This window comes from Zonotrichia albicollis, chromosome 3 (assembly GCF_047830755.1).
Source record: "Zonotrichia albicollis isolate bZonAlb1 chromosome 3, bZonAlb1.hap1, whole genome shotgun sequence".
Classification (NCBI taxonomy): domain Eukaryota; kingdom Metazoa; phylum Chordata; class Aves; order Passeriformes; family Passerellidae; genus Zonotrichia; species Zonotrichia albicollis.
This window is the reverse complement of record NC_133821.1, coordinates 57,519,938-57,535,969: the sequence shown is the minus strand read 5'-3', so window position 1 is coordinate 57,535,969 and position 16,032 is coordinate 57,519,938. Positions and strand designations below refer to the sequence as shown.

The following is a 16,032-nucleotide window of genomic DNA, read 5'->3' as shown; positions in this document are numbered from 1 at the left end:
TAGGAAAATTACTTACTTATTTATGACAATACCTTTGTCAGTACAAGGATATTTTAGACTGTGATTACACTTGTCAAAAGCAAAAATGAGTAGCAGCCCCTCCCTCCCTGCAAATACCCTGGCTGAGAAAACAACCAACCGCTGAGCACAAGGACTACAAGCATTTGCCTGCACGTGGATATGAAGATATGGTGGTGGGAGGGCTCAGCATTATTTGAAATCTGTTAATTGAAAAAAATGTTCAGTGATTCTTTAAAGGGATCACCATGAGTAGCAGACTCAGCATAGTATTGACTGCTGCATTTCAATATGCACCTTAATGATACAACACAGATCAGAACACCACAAATGCTATCTTTTGGAAAACAGCTAAATCTCAGAGCTGAAAAAGTATACTTTTCTCCAGCCAGCATGACTAGGAAAAAAAAGAAGCAAGAAAAAACTAAGGGAGAACTTTCATCCTGCCTCAAATTGATAACACCTCTGCCAAGAGACAGACTGTGATGGGAAAGATTCCTGCCTGGAATGATCATTCTGTATTTAACAGGTTTCATATTTTTTCCTCTCTTTCTCTAAAGCATCTGATCCTGCTTGCTGTAGACTGAGTAGAGGAACCATTAACCTTAAAGGTACATTTATTCCTACAATTTTAAAGAGATACCTGTGACAAACTGTACTAAAGATGATAGATATGTGCTTTCATCCAAACCAGCTAATAGAAGTTATCTTGTCCAAAAATAGCCATTTGTGCTTATTCAGGATTGATGAACAGGAGATAGACTTGACCTTACAATAAAAAGTATTCTAAAAATCAATTATTTTCTAGCTGCATACACTTACATGTACTTTTAGTATTTTTGTTTTCTCTTTCAATTAAAAATATTAGCCAGCACTTCAAGCATTTAGTTGGTCATGCAAGAGGTTTCACAAGTGGTTACAGCAAAACTTAAGTGCCTTTTTATTTCTTTTTACCAAACCTTATGCATCTCAGATGAGACCATAGGCTTGCTTAATAGGAAATATTTCAAATATTCAAATTATAGGTTTTGTGAAGAAACCTACAAATAAACATACAGTACTTGATATACCAATTGCCTTGATTTGTTTCAGAGAAACATTTTTCTCATCTTTTGACACATGAAAGTATTAAAAATATTTTTTTCCCTGGAAAAGAAAGTTATAACTTCCAGCTGGGGATTGTTAATAAAACTTAATGTTCAATAATACTTAAAAAATGTTTCTGCACAGAATCAGTTTTCAGATATAAAATTTCAATTTCTTTTTTATCTTAGAATTTCTAGTTGTTCTAAAGCAATCCCAGAAGTAAAACAGCAACAGCATTTAAACCAAAAATTGCTTGATTTTTAAGTACCCTTATCAAAAAATTGACAATCTCTTAGATTGTTTGAACTTTCTGGAGCAGCAGTTTGAACCAAAGGCTGGGTATTACAATTAGGTCTCCCTGCCACAGGTTGACAAAAATGTAAAACAGAGAAAGGAACATGAAAAAATGAATAGTGAAGGAATTAAGACAGACATAACAACTTACAGTGAAATAAGAAGGAAAAAAGGCTGAGAAAGACATTCCCATTACAAATTACTCATGATACTCAGCCCATCCAGTTTCCTTTAATAACTCAATACTTCATAGCAACAACAGTTTTATTGAAGAATTTCTTAATAAAGGAGTAATACAATATTGTTTATCCCTTTGTTTCATCTGCTCTTATCCCCCTACCAGTCACCTGCAAATACAATAAGGCCTATCAGCTCTTCAAAAGGCAGCACTATCAAAGGAAATGTGTTGCCAGGATTATTAAGGCCACACACCAGTTTTCAGCTGAGATCAAATCCAGTTTCCCCAGACGGTAATTCTCCTAAGCTCCCATTTTATACTCTAAGAACACTCCACAAGGATTTTATAGGAGATAGAGTAAATTCATTTCTGCCATAAACAAACTGCAGCCAACATGATTAGGCAAAATATTCAATGGCTCTGAAGAGATCTGCTCTAAAAATGGCTGATCTCAGAACAGTTTACTGTTTTAAAAACTCTTCTACTTGGGAGATTAGATTCAACTTCTAACAAGAAAAAGAAGTAATTCTTGAATACTGTAATTCTATGTTAGCTGCAGAAAAAAACTAGAATCCATTCTCCTACAAGACAATTTACCCTGCAGATTAAGAAGTTTCTTTCAGGAGCAGAACTATTTTAGAAAGATTTTTAAAAATGAGCAACGCAGTGAGATGAGTTATCAGTTCAGACAAGAAATTAAAATATCCTGATGAATTAAAGGGGCTGTTTAACCATGCCCTAAGAAGTAGCATTTCTGATATCCTTGAGATACAGAATTTCAAACAAGTGGGTGATTTCCTATCATGTTATACCTAACAATCACCAATATATCCAGTTTTCATGGAAACAGCATTAGTATGAACAAACAAGGCTTTGATGTGAATGAAGAGATATTTATCCAGAGGATATGATGTACTTGAATTTGTTTGGTCTAAAAAAAAAAAGAAACGAAAAGCAAAACAAAACACAGCCCCAGTATTTATGTGTTGCAGTAATTATTTTAGACAGACATATTTTTCATTTAGACTTTTAAGATGCCCTCAGAGTAGTTTAATTGGATTTTTGACTTTGTCCTATTTTAAAGTTGACCTCTAGATTTGAAAGGCTTATCAAATAAGAAGGAAATCAAAGCTATATAAATCCAATCAGAAAAAAAAAATCTACTATTTTCTTAGAGAATAAGCAGGAGAATACTCAATTTTTCATACATGTAAAAGATGGTCAAAAGCTGTTGACAAGGACCAGAAGACTGAGATTAAAAAACCCACACACACATAATGAAAAGAAGCTTCATTTTCAATCCAGGGGACAATTCCACAGCAGAAACCTATGGGGTTTAAAAGAGATATGAGGAAACTCTGTCTTGCCTAGAGTTCTTACCCAGGACCCAGGTACTGTGGAACAGTCTTCTTTCTGTAAAGAAAGAAAGAAAGGTGGAAGCTTAACCCTTGCTTTATCCTGGTGGCTTGAGTATGAAAGAGTGAGCAGGAAAAACATTTCAGAGGAATGTGTGGCAATAGAACAATGCCCAGCATTTCTCACACAGGCTGTACATGTTCCATGTGCTATGAGTTGGATGCTCAATCTGGGGCTGATCTCTTTGGGTTGCACTGATATGATTGTTTGTACACGGATCTGGAAATATTTGCTTTGCTGGCTAAAGGTTGTACACTTGGATCTGCACGTGTACATTACATAGAATTCATTCCAATCCTGTCATGTTTTCCACATGTGCATTTCAGATGTCCAGCATAAAGCTGATCTATATAGACGGAACATGTCCAGGATCTTCAAACACGTAAAAGATCAGAGTGCAGCTACCTCCTTCTACAGAGTTGACAACCTAGTTTGTCAGATGAGTGACTGAAACCTATAGACCCTTCCATAACTAAATTTCTAGGCAGAAAAAAACCCCACATCTGTGAAAGTTAGCCCTAGTCTATGTATATATAGACATACATATGTGTCTGTACTCGTCTATAACTTCCTATCTCAGCTTTCATTCACTTACATGCTTTATGAACAGCTAAAAGGTATCTTTTTTTTTTAAATAAACATAATGACAGTTCTTATTGGTAATTTTGGCATATTTGAAAAAAAAAAAAAAAAGACATATTCCATCTTGGTTTTAGAAGTTAATACCTTATGCTATTACAAGTCAAAAAGTTGCATCAGCACTTCGATAATTTTCAGCAATTTGTTACCTAGCGTCATGACATTTCCTCTCTGGATAGAATTTATATTTTGATAATAGGATTATATTTGCTTTGATTTCTCTTTTTTTTTCGAAAAAAACCTTGACTTTTTAGTTTCTCTACACCACAATTCATGAATGAGAGTGTATGCTGCTACCCAGTTGCAAGACCACACAGGAAATAGAAGCATATAGTTAAACAGAATTAAGATGGCAAAATAAGGCCTCTCAGGTCTTCTATTAAGTGTGCCTGGGAGCACTTGGAAGTACTAGCAGTGCACAGGAGCTTGGAAGGATGCTCTTTCCAACTGCTTGTTAATAAATGCTGCTTTTCTACGCGAAGTGAAACATTTTTGAACGCGCACGCTCACCGAATGGCACAAAGTAGAGCCACAGTAAGAATTTAATTCAGTCAGAGAAATGTGATCTCTATTCAGGTTTCTCTCTTTAAAGCTGTCTCATTTTCAAAGCTACTTCTTGCAACTGCAGATCAACCTTAAGAAAAGGAGACACAACATTTAACAGGCATTTTTAGTGCTACAGTAATTGGCAAATGAGAAGTACTGGTGGAGACTTGATTTGCATTCAAACAAAACAGCATCCATCTAATTACTCTCACATTTCACTTAATCTCAAGGCTCATTGCAGCATTTTATTTTTACAGCAGTAGAAATTGAGTCAAAAGTTGGCTCAACTTTCGACTCAGGGAGAATTGCTGAAGGAGTAGAATTAGTATTGGATACTAGTTTCTTCCTCAGACTACCTGATTAAAACTTTTCAAGTGAAGCTTTTACTATTCTGAGATTGCACATATAGCAACAAGGGGTACACTTTTTCACATTGGTCGATCTTTCTTCCTACAACCACAAGAAAGTGATGCTCCCCAGTATAACAGTGAACAAGCAAGCCCTGAAACAAAAACAGCCTTGTGCGTTGCTCTGTCTGAAGCCATAAAACTTATTTGGTAAGTGTGAGCTACTCCCACACATTGCAACAAATGGATACACCAGCCTGCACAAGGCTGGCAATGGACTAGGTAGCTCTTCCTGTCCTAAAGAGCTGGGACATGTCCAATCAACCCAGTGGTTTTGTCACACCTATCATGTGTGACAAAACCCCCCCAAACCATTACATGCAGAGATCAATAATTATTGACATTCAAATAGTTTAGATAAACTAACACAGAGTCAACAGGGAACCTATACCTTTGAAGAAAGATACATGCATTGCAAATGCTGACTTGGAAAGATGGAAGTCAGAGGAGCAAAGAGCTTAGATTCTTGAAGTTTCTTCCTGAACAGTTTGAATTCCTTATCCCTGAGCTAAGCATATCTCAGAGGATAAGATCTCAGTTCTTTACGTTACCCATTTAAATAAATAATCAACTTGAGATGCATCAAAGATTGAAAGAGTTTTCTCTTTTTAAGGAGTAACTCTTAATTTAGTTGGAAAAAATAACCTTAGGTTATCCTCAGGTTTTACTATGATACAAACCTCAAAAGAATTTTCATAGACTGAAGAAAAGACAAGGTAAAATAAAATCTCACAGAACGACTGACCACCCTAGGAGATGCACAGGAGTCAAGTTTAATTACTGTAGTATTACATAGCATTACTTTAAATATTACATAGCATTACTTTAAACCTTCACAAATAACACTTGTGGAAGCTTAACCCTCAATTTTATCATGGTAGCTTGAGTATGAAAGAGTGAGCAAGAAAAAAATATAGAACAGTCCCCATCACTTCTCAAAGAGGCTGTGCATGTTCCATGTGCAATGAGCAATGTCCTGACTATCCAGGCTGAAAAACCAACCAAAATGTCCCTCTCAAATTTTGAATGTTTCTGTCCTGGCCTAGATGAAATTTCATTATTAGGGAGGCATGAAACAATTCATAGATAAGTAAGACTTCAAAAGGGGTTTACTATCCATTACTAGGTTAATTTAGCTCAGAAATTCATTTAATTGTTCTATCACTCATCCAGTGTAAAAAAAGCATGTAAATGAGACTGGGTACTGAAAGAAAAGCTGAACTTTATTAATTTTATTATAAAACTATGTTACCTGTTTCTGGTGCCTTTGATTTATTGTGCTGTGGATTGCAAAGAGACTGCTAGTGCAGATGAAAAGATAACTAGAGCCCAGCCACTTATGTCAGCAGCTTATAAGCAAGAGGTACCTTAAAAGTCAGATTTCCTTAAAAGTTTGGATAAAAACTGTCTGGATTTATTTTCTCCTCAATATTAAATAGCTTGCTGAAATGCCTAACACATGATTAATTGCTTCCTTTCTTTGTCACCTGTGTTTTTTCTAAAGTATTTCAACTATGATACCAAAGTGTTTGGGTAGTTTTCCTGTGTATCTGGGCCAAGGCAACAATTCATCTCATTCTGTTAAAACATAAAATCTGGCATACCTTGAACATTACTGCCTTGACACACTAGAGAAAGGTGTTGAACTTTTTCACACCAGACCTTTCCCTGGTTTTCAATTCCACTTGAAATTGTCCAGCAACCTAGAAAGCAGTCACTGTGAAAACTAATTTATTATTATTTTCATGCTCTTTATATGCATCAATTGTAAGCTTTTATGCTATAAATCACAATATGGATTCTATGAGCCAAAATGTGAACACTAATGGTTTAAATTTGAAGGGCTTGGAGCACCTTTTAAGCTCTAGTGGGGGAGATCAAGAAAGGTGAAGATTTTTCAGAAGAACTTTGCCCCATTCTGATAAGCAACTGTCCAGAGTATGATACTTCTGCACAGTACTTGCCCATTTCATCTAAGAGTTCAGCCAGACCACAAAATGGGAGGTTCACATGTTGTTTTTGTCTTAAGCTTCCAACAGGGAATAAGCAGCAAAAAATATCCACAGTAAGATTAAACTTTTATAGATATACTGAAGCACAAGCCCACTACTCACAACAGAAAAGTTTTGGAGAAATGGAAAGAGAGCCTCCACAAATATATCCATAAACATGCTGCAGGCAGGGGCCTGAAAGTATCTCATCTTCTTTAAATCTTTAAAAGTGTGAAAGTTATATTAGAAATGAAGCTGTATCATTTTGAGTGATAGAATTTTTAAAAAAGGCAATCAAAATCAAGTAATCAAAAATGAGCTTTAAGTATAGAGAAGTTAATTAAAATCTTTCTGGTATCATGAACATTTAAAAAAAACCCGATTTGTATATTTAGAAAAAGTTGAATAATCATAGACAGCAATTGCACATTCTGGAATATGCAAGTTAGTTTTTATGAATAGTTTTGGCCTACCTCTCTAAAGAATAAATATGAAGAAAAACAGGTATTCAAAATACAGAAAAGGAAAAAAGTGATTTTACTGCTTTTGTTTATACCAGCTTAAGATGGAAAATGTAATAACTTTTGATCTAAATGTAAGTAGAAGATAAACTGTTACTCTACCTTGTATCCGAAGAGCAGAAATTATTCTCAGCCTTACTTGTGAGTTCTCATTTAGGTTTGGCAGTATGTAATTTTTCCTTTGTTTTTAAATTATTTAGGGCACTTTTGAGGTAAATGAATACTTATTTTTACTAAGAGAAGCATTTTTTATCTCCCTTCTACGTAGAGAACATTGTAGAAAATCTCAGGATTTACACCACTAAAAGGTAGCACCTGATATTTAATGCCAAGGGAAATATAAGAAGAACTTTAAAGAGTTCTCCCTTTTGTGTGGAGGAGGTCCCTCAAATAGTTTAAGTCCACTTGCCAAATTAAATGTCCTGCTAGGAATGCTACAAGAAGTTTTCACATACTGATATGTACACATACACACAGACTTACACACATATACTTTTTCAAACGGCTTTCCTGTATTTCATGTAATTTCTTAATCTGTTCTCTTCAATTTCTGTGGAATTCTTTTTTAAAAAAGCTTGAAACGTAAATAGTATAGTACCAAAAAATATTCTATGTAATCCAAGTATAGGATGTTACCATTGAACAAACAAAATCTCTGTTTTCTCTGGTCTCCAAAAGATGAGAGAAATTTCTTAAGTAAATAACGGAACTTACAGTACAAATTGTAGTTTGGTATAAAAGGAGTTTATGGATTTTCATCTGAAATAGGATTTATGGTTTAGAGAATTTAGGTAAAAAATTGTATTTTAATAATTAATGAATACAGCTCATAAATTTTGCTCTAATCAGGAATTCATAGATGGCATAAGAACTACCTCAAATTTATCTATTTTCATGAGCAAGAACAGTGAGAAGTCAGAGGAGAAGAGAGTAAAGAATGCAAACAGAATTTTCAATAAGCATATAGCTATCATGCATTTGCATTCACTGCTCCCTAAGGGAAGTTACAGTGCTCTGTTATTATTTTACAAGAAACTCACTGTAAAAGGCAAGAGAAGAAATACATTAATGCTTAGAATCAAACACAGACAGAAAGGTGATAATTCTTTCTATGCAATCCCTATCCCATAGTTCTCCTTTTTCAGAAAGTGAAAGTCTCTCACATTATAGTGAGAGGATTTAAAGCATTGGAGTTAAAGCATTGCCAAACAATTCTTGTTAAAATAAATTATTTTCTCATTTTTACTGTCATTCTCCTTTTCCTCTCATCAGTTATTGCCCAAACCCTAACACTGGTGCTGCACATCCAAGAATTTGTACCTAAAATGACAAAAAAACCCATCTTGGTCTAAGTATAAAGCATAGTCAAAACACAAAGAGAAGAATGCCCATTATGATTAAAGGATGTAAAATCTATTCCTATTATTGTTGTTGCTATTATTAATAATAGACATTCTCATAAAATCTGTGATGAAGAAGTTGTGAAATGAGATTAGTTGCAAGAACTTGACCCACAGTTTCTTAAGAATTTTAATCAATGCCTGAAGGTAGTAACTCACAGGAAATACAGGTTTTTACAGCACACATATTCATCTCTTTTAGCTGTTATCAAAACAATGCATCAGAAACAGATCAAGACTTACCATTTTACCACTGACTAGGCAAAGCAGGAAATACATACTACCATTACCTCATACCCTTGCTCAGAGATGAGCAAAGTCCTGACAAAAACCACCAAACATGAAAGCTAACCTTGCTTGGAGGAGGGCATTAGTGGAAAAGAGTTTGTACATCATGACCTCTTAATGTTCCACTCAACACTGAACTGTGCTATGATTTTTATGTGTTTCAGATCTATGATATATGTCTGTCTCAATAAAAGTAGAAAAAGAGAATAAAGAATCTTTGAAACTAAAATGAGCGCAGAAGTAAAACTTCATCTTGACATTAAGAACACAGATGAGAGAAAACAAATTTTAGTCTCACCACGACTAGGAGGAAGAGTGCAAAAATGTGTTATTGTAACTCCACTGAAAAGAATAAAATGTATTGTTTCTTTTAAAAAGGCAAACATTGCCTTCAAGCAAAATAACAGAAGTCAATCCAAGTATTGTGAAGTCTGGATATAATACAAAACACTAATATTTATTCTGAGAATTAACTGCTTACATTTTTCTACCACACAGGCATGGCATTCTGTACTCCTGTTTTTTCATTTAAATATATAGTCTGTGATTTATATTCCATGTTTTTGTCAATTAATTATGTCTGATGCAATTTTTCCCTTTTATTTTTTTTAAACTTCTGCCTCATCAAAACTAAATAGAAGATGGGTTCACGATTGTGGTTGAAGAAACAAATTTTATCTTCAACAGGATATTGACCTATTTGCTTAAATGATACTAATTCATTTATAACTTTTTAATTATCACTTTAAAGGAAGTCATTCATGAGGCTGGTAGACCAAACCAAATGTTTTCATTTCACTGGTTTAAAAAAACCCAACTAACTAACCAAAACAATAGTGACAAAGCAGTGCTTTCTAAATATTTAGTGTTTTGAGGAGTTGGGAAGGTAGAGGATCTGCTTTGAGAGGTGCTCAAATTGCTAAATCTTGGTTTGGATTAAACAGGGCAAGTGTGCGTACATTCTAAAGGCTAAGTTATTAATTAGCAGAAAGCCACTCCTTTGACTGAGACAAAAAACCCCGCTGTAGGGTGTCTGCAGGACCGCCTGGGAATGAGTTGCGAGTGCCTCGCAATCCGTTCAAAAATACTTAACTGCCATCTAGTGGCTGAGTAAGCAGAATTTAGGGCGTCCTTCAGACTGTCTAATTAAAGTACTTCTTCCCTCTCTTCTGATATTTCTATTTGTCTTCTCATCCTTCTTTTATGGCCAAAGAAACCCCACCAGCATCAGATGACAGTATTTAATTGCAAAGTGGCTACTAGCCATGTGGGAAGCAGCACAGACTGGAACAGACAGTCTCTGTTTAAGCTGTATTAAGGCCTCAACTCAGAGAATATCACTTCATATTTCAAAAAGTTTAGTTAATTTACCTGCTGCAGTTTTAAGAAATAAAACATCTATTTGTGCTTGTAAGACTTTCTGAAAACAAACCAAAAAATAAACCTGAAAATGGCAGCATGTTTGAACTGAAAAGTAACTTCCAATATTAAGAATCTAAGAATTCCATCAATAAAATTTGAAACTTCTGCATAAACATTATGTTTCATGAACATAAAATACTTGATTTGCACTTAACTTGTCCTGGAGTTCAACAAAGTTAAATTCCCATTTACTGCCTAAGCAAAACATTCTGCATTTCAGCAGTTCCTATGACCCTGGAAGTAAAGGCTCTTGCTAGGTTTGTATCACTTCATTTCCTACAAAATTTTTTTCCTTTCTGTATGTTTCTGATAAAACATCATTTACTCTGAATGCTAACAAGAAAACACCATCTACCTACATTGCTTCCCGAAATTCAACTGCTTAAAGCTAAGCTATCCCAATTCTAACATAGGACCTACAATTAGAATGTAAGTTCCTCCCCATCACTATATTACAAATCTGGCTTTACGTTTTGCAAGATAAAAAACCCCTGAGGAATATTTCTGATTTTTTTTTAACTTTTTGTTTTCTGAAATTTGGGTATGCTGGCATGATTTTGTAGAAAGTTTACATTGGTACTGTTCTTAAAAGAAGAAATACAATTCTATTCAGTTGATTCATAAGGAAATATCCAAAAATATTCACTTCTGTCATAATCCTTTATTTCCTCAATGAGACAATCATATAAGTAGATCCTTTTGAATATGTCATACATATTTTTGGTTGGATTTTTTTTACCCAAGTATGTAACTTATTTTTCCCTGCTGAAATCTACAACTCTGGCAGTCATATCTTTGTAGGAAAATAATTGTTTTAGACTAACTGCTCATTGCTTCCTCAAGCCTTCTCTTCCCCCTTACAAAAACTAACCTGTCAAAAAGCAAAAGGATGGAAGGGGACTGACACTTCTTCACTTTTTTTTTCTTAATAAATATCTCAAGAAAGAACATGCAGAATCAGGCAGTGTTAAAAATGCCACAGCCACAGAGCTGTTTGCGAGGCAACAAAGAGTTCCCAATTTTCCTCAGGCTTCTGTTGAAGCCAGTGGTTCACTAGTCTTGTTTATAGTTAGTCTATGATAAAAACTGTGTAATACCAAAATAAAACAGGTTTTATACCAGACTACAAGTGTCATAACAGTCTAAGGCAGGATTATAAAATCTCACCTTTTTAAAAATTCTTTTTTGTATTTCACTGTTTGAGACTAATCTTTTGTCTACCTTCTTTATCTTACCTTCACCTATGAAGAATAATCTCTGAAACTTCCTTTAAGAGAGAGTTTGGGCAGCATGCATGTTTCTGAGACAAATTCTAGTGGTGACATTTTATAATAATGAAAAGTAAATTCCAGTCCCACCAATGTTTTATACTTTTTAAACAGACTGATTATGTGTTTATCTTAAAGGATTTCAGAACCTTTTTTCTTGTATTACTAAGTGTCAAAATTGGAACGTTTCAAATCTCACTAAGCTATTGCCCTAAGGAATTACAATAAATCATAGTCAAAAACTAGCATATGAACAAAGGTTCCTACTGAGAGAGAAGTTACCAGTAAATTGGGGCGGTTAGGAATATTCTAAAGATACAGTCCACTAGTCTGTTTTTATAAAGCAGAAAGTATCTTCAAGATGGCAAAACCTGGCATACAATTTATTTTTTTAAGATTAGCATTGTCTCCCTATGATATTGCTGGAAAGTGTGCCAATAGAATGTGCAGTAGAAACCCATCTTCAGCACCTCAGAACTGCCAAAATTTTGTCTGGCTTTCAGTACCAGCAGAAGTACTTGGAATTCCAAAAGGGCAAAGCATTTTGGTTGAGGATTTATTTGTTGGGTAAAATGCGGTGAACCAAACCAAGCTAAGACAGAAACATTATGAGCATAAGAATTTTTTGATGACAAGCTTTTCTGATGTAAATAGAGTTTACACTGACTATTTAAACCATCTTATAACCAAACTGCTATAGACTGCAACAGTTTGGCAAATCCTCCTCTCCTGAGGTGGGATTACAGGGACCAGGCATAAAGTGGCATGAAGTATTTATTATATCTGGATGCTGACAATTAAATAAATGTAAAAAGGGCTTTGTTTTTAAAATTGTGTGGTCCACAGAAGAGACTCCCATCACAAATGATCAAACATAGAAAGTTAAAATAATTTCATAATATGGTGGATAAAACAATACTTTTAAGTGCCTTTTGAACAACTTTAGGTTTCTGGCTCTGTAATGTCCCACTTCTCACCAAAGCCTAGTTTACCTGTACTCATCCTACAATTAAAGGATTTTTTTTCTTCATCTTTTTGCTAAGAATCTATTTTTACCTACCATGGAAACAAAATCAAGCTACTCTGAAAAGTAAGTTAAAATGTACGGAAAAGTACGAAGATAGTACAAAAGATCAGGGGTACAAACAGAACAGAAATTGGCTCTTGCACAAAGTACAGCTGTCAAATTTAAATATCAGGTTTGAATCTAGAGTTTCTACATTAGAACGCTCAATTTTTCTCTTCTGCTTTCACTAAAGGAGTTAAGGCTAACAAAACTTTCTCTGTTTGTACTGGGAAGACTAAGCAGACATCGTTGCTATTTGGCATTTTAAAACCAGGACTTGAAATGGCTGCCAACTTTTCTTACTTTTCCACTGCCTAACAATTCCTGTATTAAAAGCAAGCACACCCCCATATCCTTGTTTTTGTAGCTGTAATTTAGAAAAAATAGATATTTTGGACTCAAAAAAACACTCAAAAAAAATGTCCAGAAATTATGCTGTAAAATATTCAGATTATATATACTATTGTAAAGATAAGGAAATGGAGAGGGTACGTATAAAGAAGCTCCTTCAAGTGACAATGAAGTGTACAATCCAGGCTGTATTACTTGTGCCTTTAATTTAAAGTTATTCTGATTCTTTTTGTTAATTGTTTATCATAACTGAGATAATTTATCAGCACATCATGCTACAACTGTGTTCTGGCCAATAATCTTCAATTATATTAGTAGTATGTGGGAAATGTGTTTTCCCAGAGAAAGGAGAGGGAAGACTGTAAAAAGACTTAGTTGATCAATTCAAATTTTAAACTAGAGCTCTCTCATTTACGTATGAAAAGGAAAAGAGAAAAATCACCTAACAAGGCTAACTTCAGCCAACACCTACTTTTTTCAGAAATAAAAACAGCAGACCACACAAGAGGGTAGATCTCTAATAGAAACATGTTCATCACTTAAAAAACGTACAGATAACATGAAGAATGATCTGATTGCAGTACAGGATTTACCTACAAACATAATGGCCATGCTATTTTCTAGATTTTTTATAGATTGATGTAGTTAAATACTGATAGATGATAGATAGATGGAATATGCTTGACTGCTTTGATCGCTACAGAAATAATTTAAACATATGACAACATTTTATCCACATACAGTTCCTCAAAAGAAAAAAACTGTAGACCCTGATTTTTAAAATAAACCAGAATGATGATGACATAATACAGCAAAAAACTTCACTTTCTGTAAGTCAGTTGATCCTGTTAGTCCTGCAGGTCATTGATGAATAATAGTATAGAATGGAAGAAGTTGCTGCCATAAGGGATCACCACAGAGTAAGAGAGATGGGGATCTCCTAAACACTAGCAAATGGAATTCAGCAATTGGACAAAATACCTGGCTAGTCCTAAAAATAAAGAAAAGCTCCCAACCACAAGTAAATGCCATTCAAGTGATCATGCAGTGCTCAAAGCTCCTGGTTAAACTTCATTCTCACAGGAATTCTCAAAATACTTTTTTTTAATAGGTAAAATAACTGCATATTCATAAACCTATTTAAATTAATTACATTTCCAATAAGAAAACCATTTATATAGGTAATTTCTTGCAATGAATTATAGTACAAGAGACTGGGTAAATCCATTCCTTTCATGCAATAACTTCCTGGAAGTATAGGGAAAAATGGCTATACCATAATTAATAATTAAAACCATTGTTAGGGAAACCTGGGTGACTGAAATATAAAAATATCATGAGAAAAATACACTTTAGGTTAAACTTAAAATACCAGAATGAAGTATTATTTTGTAATATTATTTTAATTAATGAGCTGCAGTTTTAAAATGTTCCATACTATGAAGTTAGAAGAATTTAGATAACCAACTAGCAGAATTCTTTACAGTTGTTTGACAAGGCAAGTCATAAAGTTAGTACACATACTCTCCCCACCCATGGCTCACAAAATATGTGATCAAGCCCAAATGAAATTTGTATGTCTAATGATCAGTAGCATGCATTTAACTTCACATTCCTTATTTTTCCCTGAAAAGGAAATTACTGACCATTTTCACAAATGCTGCTTGATACAGTGATGCTTTAATTGTCCTGTCTTAACACAAAAAGCCCCAAAACACATACCAAAACCCAAAAAAAACCTACCAAAAAACCTTAAACCCCACAACAAAACGCCCAGCAAACCTAAAGAAACACAAAGCACCCCATAAAAGAAAACCAAAACAAACACAAAGAAGGAAACAAGAGAAACAAGCTGTGAAACAGAGGAGGAAGAAAAGAGATTCCAAGAGTTTTTGGTTGCTGCTTGTTTCAAACCAAGATTTCAGAACTTAGCCTTCCTTCTAATGACTTCCAGAACAAGTGAATAGTGTTATTCACAAGACAGACCAGACTGTCTCCATTGTCCCAGCATTACATTATCTCCTTTTTAAGTTCAGCATGCCCTCTAAACCTGTTCACATACTACCCCTGCTGTAAGCTTGAGGAGAGAGTCAATAAAAAAATCCCTGCCACTATCTTTTACATGCACTTTTATAGATTATCTATTATAATAAGATATTTTATAACTATTCCTTACTAATGCCATCATAGGGTTAACTTAGTTTTGAGTAGAAGATGACATTTTGTAATAATCACTTTAGGCATGAACCTTCAATCCTTACACCTGCATCCACTGTGGAGCACATAAAACACCCTCACTTTGGAGTTTTTTCATACAGAACATTTAGTACACAAAACTATTTCAAAAATATCTGAAAAGAAGTAGTGCTTCCTGCCCACTTTTAAAAAAATGATAGAACATTTCTGTTAGAATCTTACCTGTGCCTGCTGAACACCACCCTCTTTCTTCTCTGTTTCTAGGACTGTAGATTTCAACTCTGAATTTGAAAAGAAGATACAGATTTTAATATTCTATAAATAAAAAAAGACTGATCTTTAAAAATAAGCATTAAGAAATTCATGAAAGGAGTATAAAGTTAAAAAGAAAAGAATGGTACTGTCCCACTTCCCAAATTATCCCAAAAATTGCCTGTCCTTAAAATGGATGACTCTTTCCAACTATGTTTTCCTTTCTTTCACTACCACAGAAATTTGAAAACTCCACAGTGCTATAGGTACTAATATATATCTTAAAAATAGATCAAAACATAAGACACTCCACGGCTAGATCCTATTTCTTATTTTAAAACCAGATGACTTTTCTAACCTTAAAGAACTACACTGTGTCTCAGTTTCCTTGCCCAATAGGAAATAATCAGGAAAAGGAAAACAAACAATCAAACAACACCACAGCAGCTACATCGTGCAAAGATCTTTAATCAGTTTAGGAGCTACAGCTAATGGTGTCTCTTCACTGATCATGGCCCAGTTATTTACACATAACAAGAACAGAAGTATTTTTTCTCTACACCTGCCCAGAGATTATATGTGTGGTGTCTTTGCTGTATGTTTAAAGGTACCACTATTCAACAGGGAAATCTCTTGACCATTTGCAGAAAGAGTCAAACAGCTGTGAACTAGAGCTTCTGGATTCATGATTTT

The 16,032-nt window shown here is 34.5% G+C and overlaps 1 protein-coding gene across 4 annotated transcripts in view; it reads right to left on the bottom strand.

Annotated features, from left to right (window-relative positions):
* The window catches only part of FMN2 (formin 2), a 151,603-nt gene that overhangs the window by 102,073 nt on the left and 33,498 nt on the right, over positions 1-16,032 (bottom strand). For 3 of the 4 annotated variants that reach the window (XM_074537542.1, XM_074537540.1, XM_074537543.1), the window contains exons 4-5: positions 15,310-15,368; positions 2,957-2,989 (exon numbers count right to left, since the gene is read on the bottom strand). In XM_074537542.1, the coding sequence (XP_074393643.1) occupies positions 2,957-2,989; positions 15,310-15,368 (92 nt within the window). The remainder of the gene's footprint in view (positions 1-2,956; positions 2,990-15,309; positions 15,369-16,032) is intronic. The other variant, XM_074537541.1, reaches the window with a different exon arrangement.